The 14,255-nt window shown below is 46.1% G+C and overlaps 1 protein-coding gene across 1 annotated transcript in view; it reads right to left on the bottom strand.

Moving 5' to 3' along the window:
• The window catches only part of MBOAT2 (membrane bound O-acyltransferase domain containing 2), a 126,481-nt gene extending 112,436 nt beyond the window's left edge, over positions 1–14,045 (bottom strand). The window contains exon 1 of the mRNA XM_047069236.1: positions 13,971–14,045. Coding sequence (XP_046925192.1) covers positions 13,971–14,045 — 75 coding nt within the window. The remainder of the gene's footprint in view (positions 1–13,970) is intronic.
• Positions 14,046–14,255: the final 210 nt, after the last annotated feature.

Below are 14,255 nucleotides of genomic sequence, written 5' to 3'. Positions count from 1 at the left end.
TAATAGGCAACACATGTGACTTTCCTTGGCTGCGCCTGACCCTGCTGCACTCTGCTGTCCAACAGGGACGGTTAATTCACTTGCTAACCCATGTCACCAACCTGGCCAAGGCACACTGACCTATAGGGCCTTTCTTCAATTTACAAGAGCTAAAACCTCAATATCATACATTTACCAAATCTAGAATTAGGGAAAAAAGAGGGAAATGAAGTTTAATAGTTTCATTATTTTCCAGAGGTCCTTGCTTTCAATCAAATCAATACAGAAAGGAAAATAATCCAAGACCAGCCTTGGGCACTATTCCAATTTATTTTGTCTGCTGAAACGGTCCCAACATCCTCTTGTCTTTAATATTCTGAGGACTTTTTTTTTTTTTAAATCGACTCAAGTGTTGGCTACCAAAGTTACTTGATAAATTACTTTATAGTCCTATGTGGTAAACTCTGAGTCTGTGCCAAACACCTTCTTGGGGCAGCGTACTTCTCCATTAATTTCTATTTCCTATACTTACAAAAGAAACCTCTTTAGAATGGAATCCTTCCAATCCATATCGGAAATTGTAACAAATACGCAGCTTGACGATATCCACAATTCTCTTCAATTTTAACCAGTTTATTAGAATTTCCATTCAAATCTTGCAGAAGGCTGAGGCTCACCGTCACGATGCCAAACATACTAAGACTTTACTATGTGACTTTAAAAATACTCTACAAGAGCAAAAGGAAAAGACACACTAGGCTGACACTACAAGGAAGGTACAGAAGACAGCTCAGGTGGGAGCATCATCTTGGACTAAGAACCCCTGAACCACCTCCGAAGACACAAAGCACTAATAAGGGTAGCTTCACCCTGCCCTCCACCTTCATCAGCTCGGCTCTACTCAGACACCAAAAGTCTTCGTCATTTCTATTCTTGGTAAGTAGCTAACATGAGCAGCTGTGCTGGTCCTGGTATTAGAAACGGCACGCTAACACTCACAGTGAAGCATACTGTAGAGTAAGCTTCAACTCCAAAGCCTAAACAGCTATCGCAAGACAGAATACTCTGGCCAAAATTCAATGTACACTCTAAAAAAAAAACTAAAAACCTGATAGGGGCTTATAAAGCAATCAAGCCCTTTCCAAGTATTACTTTATTCTCTACTAGCTAGATCTTTTTTTAAAAATGTCACACCCCATAAAATAGCCTTGACAACTTAGATCAACTAATAATTGTAATGCTGGATCTGCAAAAAGGAATGAAACGATAGTAATGTGAGATTCCAACGTTCCCACCAAAAAGGGATATTAACTTTCAAGATTATTTCCAAAGATGTGACCCACTCCAAAGGAAAGGAACTAGTCAGGTGAAATTTAATTTGAAATTCTGTCGGCAAATTTAAGGATGAAGTTACCAAGCGATGAATATAAGAATTACATCTCCAACAAGGCTTTGCAAGCCTTCTCTACCGCTGACTGCCTGCTACAGTTATTATCTGGTCTGGTATAGTTATTACACTATGCCAGGGCAATATACTTCAGAGTGGACTGACCACCATCAACTATAATAGAAACTGCTACCTACTTCTTAACGGCCAATAAGCTAAATCTGTCCTACATGTGTTGCTCGAGCTCAAAAAAAGAAAACTTCAGAAAATTTTAGCCAAAATTAAAAAAAATCATATTTTCACAAACAATCCAGCATTCCAGCTGCCCTTGAAAAATCAGCTTTGGGAGGGCACCTGGGTGGCTCAGTCGGTTCAGCATCCAACTTTGGCTCAGGTCATGATCTCACGGTTCATGGATTCAAGCCCCACATGGGGCTCTGTGCTGACAGCTCAGAGCCTGGAGCCTGCTTTGGATTCTGTGTCTCCCTCTCTCTCTGCCCCTCCCCTGCTCAAGCTCTCTCTCTCTCTCAAAAAACAAATAAGCATTTTTTAAAAATTAAAAGAAAAAGAAAAATCAGCTTTGGTAACCATCAGCAAAAGTGAGTGAGGGCTTTCCTTTTAGACTGGGCATAGGCTTTCCATATGGCCAGGCTGTCCATGCCTCAGAAGATGGCTGAGTCTACATTTACATTTATTTACCTTCCTTGCCTCGTGCACTCTAGACATCTGAATCTGGAAATACGCTGGCATTGCTATTTCACCTAACCCATGACCTGGTCAGCTGAACGGCACCTTCCAATAAACAAAAACTCCCAGGGGTTTACTCATAAACCTGAATGCTGCTCTCAGGCAATTCTCCTTTTATACAATCAATTTCTAGAACTTCACTGAAGGTCTTTACACTTATCTTTGAAGTTTAATACTGTTAAATTAGATGCATTCAATTCAGTCACTATTTATTGAGCACCCACAAGACGAGTGGTTTTGAAACTAGTGGTTTTGCAAAAAGGCAAAGCCTCTTTCCATTCAGTTTTAACAAGTATCACCTAAATGTCTTTCATGTGCACAGATCTACCTAAAATTTAGTGTCAAAAAAGAGAAGGATTCAGAGGTTTTTGTTTGTATAAGCAGGGAGCTCTTTATTTTATTTTAATATGCATGTAGCTGAGTAACTTAAATATGTCCAAAATTAGATATTATCTGTAAGCCTGACCTTCCATAAACACCTAGTTTGGCACAGAAACCCTCTAAAAACTAAGAAAGCTTCTAAGGGATTATGGATTAGCACAGAAAGTATGTTACATTTTTGTCCACTGCCTAGACAGGAGCAAGGCAAGCTGGTCAGAGGCCTGGGCCTTCATAGAAGAGTGAGGTCCCTTGGGGCGCCTGGGTGGCGCAGTCGGTTAAGCGTCCGACTTCAGCCAGGTCACGATCTCGTGGTCCGTGAGTTCGAGCCCCGCGTCAGGCTCTGGGCTGATGGCTCGGAGCCTGGAGCCTGTTTCCGATTCTGTGTCTCAGTCTCTCTCTGCCCCTCCCCCGTTCATGCTCTGTCTCGCTCTGTCCCAAAAAATAAATAAAAAACGTTGAAAAAAAAAATTAAAAAAAAAAAAAAAAAAAAAAGAAGAGTGAGGTCCCCCTGGTTGGCAGCTGGGGGGGGGGGGTCCCCTTGGCCTCCTCTCTCCACAAGGACACTGGCTGCCCGGAAAGGATCCAGTGATGACACCTGCTGCTGGCAGAAAGCCAGGCTTCCTGGGATTGGCTTGGGGGAGGTGGCGGAATATCCCAAAGGAGCCTTCTGGAGGGCCCAAATGAAAGGGGAGAGGGCGTGGCACCACAAGCTGCGGCCCTTTGTTCTTTGTGAATAAAGACAATTATGCACTTGGAAGGATTCGTTTTTTCTGAATCTCTTGATAACAGTGCTGATAAAGCTTCTCTTTTCAATCACCCCTAATCACCCCTCATCACCAGACACCGTAATCATTTAGCTGAGAATACTGGGACCTCTCCTGGTTATCTTCACTTCCCTTTGAATAATCATCACAGTCCTCCAAAATTCTTGGGTGCTTTGCTAGTCTCCGTTTAAGTCACCATCTAGAAGAAAATAAAAGTTGGCCCAAAGGGTTGATGTAGCTTCCTTCTGACCTCCTAGCTTCCTTCTGAAATGCTGTGCAGTCTTTGGTCAGCCTCACAACACAGGCCCATGACGCTCAAGGCTATGCACCTGCTAAGAGGCACCACGGACCGGCAGGAGACCAAATCCCAGGGGGACCTGAACCCAATTTGGGGAGCTTACCCAGCTGGGCTGCAAACACAAGAAAGCACCTCATCCACTGAGGTCACCACTGATCTCCAGGTCCCATGATCTGCCCTGTAGCTGGGGAGGGTGTGAGTGGCAAGGACAGAGTGAAAAAGTGAAGTGGTCGCAGGACAAAGAGCCCTGAGAACCGGGGCACAACTGCACAGGCCCTCTGCCCGCTCACTCAGCATCGGGCCTGTGTGACCCCCTCAGCCAGGACCCTCCACCCCCGCCTGGTCAGCTGCTCCTTCCTACTCGTGGCTGTTCTGAAACAGTCCTAAAACCACAGCATTAGCCTGCAGCCGCTTTCTGCGTTGTATCCCGCACGTCTAGCGCACGGTCAGGTGTACGATGGGCACTCAGACACTTCCAAAGAGCGTGGCTGAAAACGCACTGACGGACAGACGGACCAGCCTCAGGGATGGGCTGAACCCCCGCACAACACCGCGTCCTCCACAAGCCCTGGGAAAGGACCTCGGTAGTCATTCACACCCAGCCCTGAGCTGCCCTTTCTCAAGGCCAACCACACCCCCTGGGGCGGCCCCCCACCCCACCCCATCTGACAGACCAGGACACTGCTGCTTACAAAAGATCAGCGAATGCTAAAACCACAGCAGCTAATAAATGACGATCGTTGGTGCCAATCTGTGCTTTTCACCACACCAGTTCCGCTTCCTCCAAGCAGTGTCTAAGCCAATGTGGGTCCTCAGCATGAAGGACAAGAGCAGGAGTAAGAGGAGGCCACTATTCCTTTTTTGTTGTTAATTTTTTTTAATGTCTATTTATTTCTGAGACAGAGTAAGAGCGTGAGCAGGGGAGGGGCAGAGAGGGAAGGAAACACAGAATCCGAAGCAGGCTCCAGGCTCGGAGCTGTCAGCACAGAGCCCAATGCGGGGTTCGAACCCACAAACCACAAAATCATGACCTAAGCCAAAGTTGGATGCTTAACCGACTGTGCCACCCGAGGCCCCTATTCTAACTCCCAGCAGGGAGAGTTGTAAAATCAGCAGATAAAATAATTTTGTTTTAAAGTGCTGCAGGTGCTATCAGAGCGAGTTAAAGCAGGAGGGGGCATGAGGCAGTTGCTTGGGACACCCTCATCAACAAGGGGGGGGCAGATCACCCGGAAACCAAAGGTGGATTCTCCTACCACTGCTTTCTAGAGTTGGAAGGATACTCACATTTGAGAAGCAGCCAGTGGAAAGGGGAAAGACCCCACGAAGCACCCATTAACTCCTTCCTAAGAAAGAAAGATCTGGATAAGAATGGGCTTTTGCTCTGAAGACAGGGAGGGGCCAGTGGGAGTCCAGAGCCTAGGAGAGAGGTTGAGCGGGCCCACTTCAGGCAGAGGAAACAGCTTAATCAAAGGCAGGGAGTTAGAAGACAGGAGAAAGCACGGAGGCAGGGAGCGGGGCAGTCTTAGTAACTGAGTAAAAAGTACTTGTAGCAGCAGCAGACAAGGGTTTAAATTCCAAATCTAAATGCATGGCCTTTGGCAATATACTGCTCCGGTCTGGGGGTGGGGGTGGGGGGCTCTGAATAATAAAAAAGGAGCTGGCATCACAACACAGAGATTCTAAGCCTACCCTTCAGGGGCCAATGGTTCGCAAAGGTAAGCAGATGGTAGGAACCAGGGCGAGCAACGCCTCTCACAGGAAGGCCTCCCATTCAGGGAAGACCCCGCCCCGCGTTCAGACTCCTCACACCGTCTACACCAGAAGTTACACACACAGTCACTGGGCATAAATGACAGGACTGAAAGGACACGTTACATCAGTCAACAAAACACTTGTTCCATTTCAGGGCCATACCTTGTAGAGTACATTACGAATTTTATTTCTCCAAATCTTGTGATCATATTGCCAACAGCACCATTACACTGCATTCTATTTCGAGCTTACATGTTAAAGGATTAAACACAAACATGTAAAAAGTACATCATAGGGTGCCTGGGTGGCTCAGTTGGTTAAGCGTCCGACTCTTGGTTTCGGCTCAGGTCATGAGCTCACAGTTTCGTGGGATCGAGGCCCACATCAGACTCTGCACGGGCAGCACAGAGCCTGCTTGGGATTATCTCTCTGCCTCTCTCTCAGCCCTTGCCCAACTCGTGCTGTCTCTTTCAAAATAAATAAATAAACTTTAAAAAGTAAAAAAATACATCACGTTTTTATAGCCCTTTAGTAATATGGAGAGCCTTAAAAAGCTCTTTAACTCTGATGGTGGTTAGGGTAGGAGACTGGTCACAAACACAGGTTCCCTGGCCCTCATTCAGGAGGTCTGGGGAGACCCTGAAAATATCTATTTTTTAAATTTTTTTTTTCAACGTTTATTTATTTTTGGGACAGAGAGAGACAGAGCATGAACGGGGGAGGGGCAGAGAGAGAGGGAGACACAGAATCGGAAACAGGCTCCAGGCTCTGAGCCGTCAGCCCAGAGCCTGACGCGGGGCTCGAACTCACGGACCGTGAGATCGTGACCTGGCTGAAGTCGGACGCTTAACCGACTGCGCCACCCAGGCGCCCCGAAAATATCTATTTTTAACAACAAACCCAAGTGACTTTTGATACAAGTGGCCTCAGAGGCACACTTTCAAAAGCACTGCACAGGCAAGCGTGGACGCTGTGAAAAGTTAGGCAGGGAAACAACCGGGCATTTCTCGAAGTCTGCCGCTGGATGTGGCTGTTAGTGTTGGAGGCAGAAGCCTGATGGCAATAGTTGTAAGAGCGAATAGGAATTGGGAAAATGGAAGCACCAAGCATCAACTCCTCTTTCAAAACGTGCGACTGAGAAGAGACAGAATGACAATGTGCAGTATGGGGTGTGCCCAAAGGTTTTTACTTGTAGAGAAACGAGTAATACCGCACAGGGCTTATTAGTAACCATATTGTTCTGGATATTTAAATGCCGTCCAGGTCCACCTGTGCCCCCGAAGCATCAACTTGCCCTGTGGAGGGGACAGCGGCAGGGGATGGGAGGATGAGAAGGACGTAGGGGTATTCGTCCCTCCCAACGCCCTCCCTCAAGCTCACCGCCGCCGCAGGGAGCAGCCCCTAGGGCTCCCCCCCTTGGGGTTTTCTCCTTCCTCCCCCTGGCCTCTCTAGCCCTAGCGGAGCTGGTACTGGGGGACTGTCCCATTCCTTGCTGATCTCCCTAACCCTGCACTGATCTTAGTAAATAGTTCTTAAAGGTCTCCCCGGTTACCTAGTTCAATCTGGCTCCCAGCAGACCCTGACTGATGCGCAGATCACTAAGCAGAGTAAGTGCCAGAACAGCACCGAACCCAAAACGCTTTCATGGTTCGAGTAAGGAATCAGTCACAGTGAGATGGGATTCAGAAACACACTGACACGCACGGTGTACTGGACGCAGAATTGGAAGAACGGTCAGGACGCTGGCAGCAGAGGAAGCAGAAGGGGCACGTCATTAGCACCGGTTCATCCCTCCTGAATCCCGGTTCTACCTTTTCACACATTAGCTACCCCTCCCTCTTTTCCGCGCTCTACGCATTGACCAAAGCATGACTTCAGGCTTCGCCCGTGTCATTCATAAAATCTTTAAGTGATCTCTTCTGAGGAATGTGTTTATTTTATTTTAAAATGAAATAAAATTGTGTGTGTTTTCTTTTGAAGAAATCTTGTCAAGTTCTAGCGCTGGGGAATCCCGCCTGTTAACTGAGTGCAGGCAAAGGCTGTGTGTGAGTTGTTTTGATTATTTCCCTGGAAAGTCAGCCCCGACGGACCACAATAAACAGAGACTAGGGTTATGTGTACCTGTCGAGGTAGTACCGAACACACGAAGTTTTAAAGCAGGGGGACAAAGAACTCTTGAAGCATTAAGAAGCAGAAAAACCACTTCTGATTCCAAACTCCAAACTGGATTTTAATCCTAATTTAATCACTGTGTGGGCATATGACTGAACCTGAACCTCCTATTTCCCTTCCTGAAAAAGAAGTCCTAAAGATTAAAAATGGAATACATGTGAACAGATGTTAACTTACATGCACTCCATAGTTTGTGGAGGAAAAGCGTATCAAACATGTGCTGGGAGCCAGGCACTTCACCCAGACTACGTGTTTTCATCTTCACCAACATCTACAAATAGGTTATTATTTATTTTACATTTTACAGCTGAAGAGACTGGGGCTTAAAGAAAAAGACGGTAATTTGCCAAGCAGCACAGGGCTGGCAGAGTCTGGCTGCAGACCCAGTCGTGCCTGTTCCGCTCTCCACCACACTATGACTTCCTACAGACCAAGGGACAGAAAACGGGGAAACCAGTGTGAACTGCAATTGTCAGGGCGTGTGGCATTTTGCTTAGCTGCCTCAGATTAAACAGAAAGGCAACTTCGAGTCTTACTGTTAAAAACTTCTTCAAAATGTATTAGTCCCTTCTCCTCCCTTGAGTTTTTATTTATATTCCCTCCAACTCTGGCCAAAAAGAATTTGGGGCAGCTTCCTCAGTTAATGAAACAAACACAGGATCATGGAATTTTAAAACTAAGCACAACACACATTTTACACAGAAGGAAACTCATTTATGTAAAGTGACATATCTAAAATTAGTTAACTGACAGGGCCTAAAATACAGATTCAAGATTCCTAGTCCCATATGCCTTCCTTATTAAAAGGAATCTTCCACGGCAGATTGTCTCAGGATTTTCTGGGTTCTCGTGATGAAGACTGGTGCTCATTACGGGTGTAAAAGTAGACAGGACAGACAAATGAGTTAAATATTTATGTCCTAAACCGAAAGCATTCAAATGGCGGCTTTAAAATAAAATTAATCCTTGCTTTGCTTGTTTCACTGCCACTCACCTTCTCCCCCTTAAAAATCATGTTCTTAAAAAGGCTCAGTACTGAAAACTCTGCTGATTTCTTCATCTATAAAATGGGGTTCACCATAGCACAGAACCCTAGGAGGATTAAGTAAGTCAATGTTTTAAACTACTCTTTCCCTGAACACATTCCTTCATTTCATTGGTTGCCTACATCGTACAGGGCGAGAATACACAGAAAAGGTCAATCAACAAACCAACCGACCCCAAAGTAAACAGGATTTTATAAGCCTCCACACTTCTTTCTCTCTCTCTCTCTCTCTCTCTCTCTCTCTCTCTCTCTCTCTCTCTCACACACACACACACACACACACACACACACACACACACGGTTTTCCCCTATTCCAACCACTACCACTAGCCTCCAGTGTTTGGGAAGTTCTTTATCTCCATTCTCTCCTCCAAAAATCTACTGGCAATCCGTATCTACAACAGTGATGTTAAGACTTTAAATTAAAATTGACCTTTGGAACGCCTGGGTGGCGCAGTCGGTTAAGCGTCCGACTTCAGCCAGGTCACGATCTCGCGGTCCGGGAGTTCGAGCCCCGCGTCAGGCTCTGGGCTGATGGCTCGGAGCCTGGAGCCTGTTTCCGATTCTGTGTCTCCCTCTCTCTCTGCCCCTCCCCTGTTCATGCTCTGTCTCTCTCTGTCCCAAAAATAAAAATAAAAAACGTTGAAAAAAAAATTAAAAAAAATAAAATAAAAAAAAATAAAATTGACCTTTTACTCAAATGCTTAATACCATATCTATATATACATAACACATATATAAAATATATACACATATCACATATATTGTATGTATACATATACCTAAAATACATCAGACCTTGAATCTCACCTGACTTCACAGGGTACTGAGAGGACAATTAAATAATACAACGCTGTGAAAAGAGGTCTGTAAACTGTAACGTGTTATCCACTGTAATTATTGCCTAACTTCGCAGGATTAGCTACAGACAGGTCATATGCCATTCCCCACCCATCCTTTTCTCCCTCCTTCCAAACCTTTCAAAATATCTTGAGCCTCCTTCTTGCCCTCTCCCCCCCCAAAACAGTTTAGTCCATCATCTCTGAAACACTAATCCTGTCCCCAAACAGGACTGTCTTGATGAGGCCAACTGGCTGCCAGGAAGGCCAACCTGGATACCACGTCGCTAGGGAAATTTACTCAAGTTTCACGGTATTACAGCATCATGGGAAATAAGGACAGAAAATGGTAAAAGGGAAAGAAAAGAGAGTAAAGGGAGGGAGGAGAGAGAGGGCAAGAGAGCAGCCTCAGTCTAGTAACTCAGAGAGGTAAATCAAATGGAATAGAACATACATACGATGAGATTTACACACACACACACACACACACACACACTCTCTCTCTCTCTCTCTCTCTCTAAAAGGTTGATTTGGGACATGTAATTATTCTCTCTTGCTTGTTACTCCTCACTTCAGGGTCTTTTAAAAATTCACCGCACCAGCAACTAATCCAGAACATAATTATATTCAACGACATCTGGTGCCTTCTCCACAGCACTTTTGGCCCTTGTCTCGGTACAGCTCTCCCTGCGTCCAAATCCTCCTCAAAACCCGCCCTCCGTCTATCCCCTTCATGATAACCACCCAATAAAGTCGCCTGGAATGCAAGGCCTAGAAAGGTGAAACCCCACAGGCTTACAGCATCATTTACCCTCAGTTCATAGCGGAGTTAGTATTTTCATTTAAATTTAAGGCACACTTGGGGTGCCTGGGTGGTTCAGGCGGTTGAGCATCTGGCTTCAGCTTGGGTCATGATCTCAGAGTTCGTGAGTTCGAGCCCCAAGTCGGGCTCTGTGCTGACACCTCAGAGCCTGGAGCCTGCTTCAGAGTCTGTGTCTCCCTCTCTGCCCCTCCCCTACTTGCACTCTCTCTCTCTCTCGAAAATAAACAAGCATTAAATTTTTTTTTTTTTTTAATTTAGGCACACTAAACAAATACTATGGTTACCTCAAGGTCACTCTGCAATTCTCAGGAAATATTAAACAGCCCAGGAGTCTAAGACAAGATCTGTTCCTTTTCCTTGCCTGGTCTTACTACAAAATATTTCTCTTTTCTCTCTTAACTTACCCTGCAATGCACATTTGTATATTCCATACAGGCCAGTATTTTCTATTGTTTCAAAAATTCTACACTCACTCTAGTACAAGAGATGAACTAGTTCTCTGGCCCTACGGTTCTGTTTTTCCTCTGACATTAAACAACTGCTTTTAGGGGCGCCTGAGTGGCTCAGTCAGTTAAGCGCCTGACTTCAGCTCAGGTCATGATCTCACAGTTCGTGGGTTCAAGCCCCATGTCCGGCTCTGTGCTGACAGCTCAGAACCTGGAGCCTGCTTTGGATTCTGTGTCTCCCTCTTGCTCTCTGCCCCTCCCCTGCTCGCACTCTGTCTCTCCCTGTCTCTCTCTCTCTTTCAAAAATAAATAAACATTTAAAAAAAAAACTGCTTTTATAATTTCCTAAATTTTCAAAACATTTTTAATTAGCACATACCAAATTAACAAACTAACAAGTTATATTTTTACACTTTTCATTTCCTGATTTGTCTTTTTCCTGTTGAATCACACTATTTGATTACAAGTAATTCTTAGGCTTCCTCTCAACTTGAACTCAATTATTTACATGTTACAAAAATTAATTTCTATTTCAAAATAATGATTAAATGACTCTTTATTCATCCAATTTACAGTAAGAGTTTGTAGTTATTCCAAGAGTTTTATCAGCAAAAAAGTTAATTCTTCACTGCTTCAAAGAAATAGTTCAATCATCACCATAAAAAGTTAAGACATGTATGGTTAGTAATCCAATCTTAAGATGTGCTTAGAAAAGAGGAAACAATTCAAAATACAAATGGCTGCAAAAATTCAGAGCAGTCCCAAGAGAAGGAAGGTTGTCCAAGATAACAAATCAAGACCTACAGATAATAAAGAAGGAAAGCCAAAATCTCAAGTACTGTCACCTTCCCTTGAGTTTCCTGCTTATTTCAGTACCCAAAAGAACTTGCTCTGGATTGCTGAGATGTTTAAATGATTTCATTAATATCAAATCACTTTAAAAAGTTGTTAAGCATTACATAAACTAAAAGAGGGGTGCCTGGGTGGCTCAGTTGGTTGAGCGTCCGGCTCTTGACTTCAACTGAGGTCACGATCTCACACTTCGTGGGTTGGAGCCCCACATCGGGGTCCATGCTGGCAGTGTGTAGCCTGCTTGGGATTCTCTCTCCCTCTCTCTCCGCCCCTCCCCTGCTCGTGTGCTCTGACTCCCTCTCTCTCAAAAATAAACAAACTTAAAAAAAAAAAAGATACTAGCATAGGGGTGCCTGACTGGCTCAGCTGGTTAAGCTTCCAACTATGGATTTTAGCTCAGGTCATGATCTCACAGTTAGTGGGATCAAGCCCCGCAGGCTCCGTGCTGACAGCTGCTTGAGGCTGCTTGAAATTCTCTCTCCCTCTCTCTCTGCCCCTCCCCCACTCGCATGAGTGCACAAAGGCTCTCTAATAAATAAATAAATAAACATTTTTTAAAAATAAAAGGTATTAGCACAGGAAAAAAATATATTTCATCATGGTAAGCAGAGAAAGAAAGAATACACCTGTTCCCTAAAATTAACGAAAGGTTACATGGTGACAGATGGTAACTACACTTATCTGGTGAGCACTGTGTAATGTACAGAATTGTCCGATTACTGTGCTGTATACCTGAAACTAATATAATACTATAAATCGACTACAATTAAAAAAAAAAAAGTTCGAGGCCTATCTCCCTTGCTCCTCATCCTCAAGAAAAATCTTAAGCAGATACCCACCCTGCATTTGCCGATACCCTGGCAGCAACCTACTTAAGTCACGGGTGTAAAAACACTAAAAGGTCACACAGTGTAGTTCAGTTTGGAAAAGTGAGAATCCTCCACAGGGCTGAGAAGATTAAAAAAAAACCCCAAAACCCTAAGTTCTGATAAGTTTATTAATAAACAGAGGAAACTACTTTCTTATAGTACATGATTAATTTCTATTAAATTAATTTCTATTAAATTAATTTCTATTAAAGTCCGCTGGCACTTTATTAGCATGACCTACAACTGTTGCTCAAGATTTGTGGGGGATAGGCATTTTACCAGGAACCAAAAATTATGACTGAAATAGAAGTAAGGGATTCAGATGTGAACAGAGGTAGAATTTTTTATATAGTCGCGCACACACCAGTCTTTAAATTAAAAAAAAAAAAAGAAAAAACAGTAAAGCACAAAGTAAGTTAATGTCCTAGTATCAGGCACAGGAGTGGTTTCCCATCTGGCTGCTATGAAACCCAGTCTGGATACAGAGGAATCCTGTCTTATAAACGAAATCCCTGATGACATCAAAGGACAGCAGCACTCTCAAGAAAACGGCAGTGAACCAGGATCCTTGCAAAGCCCAAACACTTCTAGATCACAGTACACCTGAAATAATTGTAAGCAAAATTTTCAGTTGATCTAGCCTGGGGCTACAGCAATTATCTATCTCTGCCCTCCCCCCCTCCGCCCCACTTCCCCAACAATGACCCTAAATGTCACTATCCTAAATGTCACTCTGAGAAAATACTTCCAAACTTTTTCGGAATAAAAATGGCGCTGCTTTTCCCATCACACTACTGTTGATTTCTCAAAAACCCTTAGGCCTTTCACACAAGCTCAACTGGCCTCCTTTAAATACCTCCCTTCCCCAAACAGTGTCATATGGGGATTTTTTTTGTTTGTTTTGTTTTTTGTTTTGGAGGGCTGTGGGAGAGAGGGGTAGGGTGGCTTCTTCCAACCACAAGGTTGCAACTTTCTCAGCTAGAAATCCTGGGATTATTATCTGACTTTGACTTTTCTTCATAACCTCTGCCTTCCCCGCAAACTGTTGCCTCTCTGTTCAATAAGCCACACTTCAATGCAAACTGTCCCAAGGTGCAGGTCGCGGAGCCCTAAACTGGCCACCCCCACGCCACGCTCGCGGGTCTAGTGCACTCTCCGCTGAGGTCCATCCATCCTGCTTCCCCGTGGGGCATTCGCTGCCACGCGCGCAGGGCACAGACACCAAAGCACAGCCTTTCTACACCGTCTACACCCGTGCCCACACACACTGCAAGTGGCTTCGGGACTCCGGATCGCCCAGTGCCCGGCGCACACACGACCCGGCTCGGGGCGCTGCTGTGGCGGGCAGCAGGGCCAAGCATGCACGCGCGCACGTCGGTGCCCGGAGCCCCCCCGGGCTGCACGGGCACGGCCGGGATGGGGGCTGGGTGGGCACGCCGGGGAGGGGCGGCTGGCGCGAGATGGCGTGCGGACAATAACAGGCGGGTCGCCCCCTCCCCTCAAGGGGCGGCCCCCGCCGCAGCCCGTGCCCGGGGTCCCGGCTCCCGCGCGGATGGCACACCGCCGGGGAGGGGGCGGCGAGGGCGCGACGCCAGCAGGGCCTCCTCGAGTACCTGGTCGATGGGCAGCTGCACGGCGTTGCTGAGGGGCTGCAGCAGGGTGGAGCCCGTGGTGCTGGTGGTGGCCATGGCCGGCCTGGCGCTCCGCCTGCCGCGCTCCGGCCGCCCGCGCCGCTCGCCCGCGCGCCGTGCCGGGCGACGCCGAGGATGGGGATGCAGCCGGCGCGCCTGCCCCCTGGCCGCCCGCGGTGTGAGCGGCGCGGGGCGGGGCCAGGGAGGGGCCGGGGGCGGTGACCGGCTCGGCCCTCCCCCGGTGCCCCCGCCCGCGCCCGCGCGCCC

The sequence above is a fragment of the Lynx rufus genome, unplaced genomic scaffold (assembly GCF_022079265.1).
Source record: "Lynx rufus isolate CCGP_SWC_20201006 ecotype Redwood Valley unplaced genomic scaffold, mLynRuf1.p SCAF_8, whole genome shotgun sequence".
NCBI lineage: Eukaryota > Metazoa > Chordata > Mammalia > Carnivora > Felidae > Lynx > Lynx rufus.
Note: the sequence above shows the minus strand (reverse complement) of the source record. Positions and strands in the feature narration are given on the sequence as shown.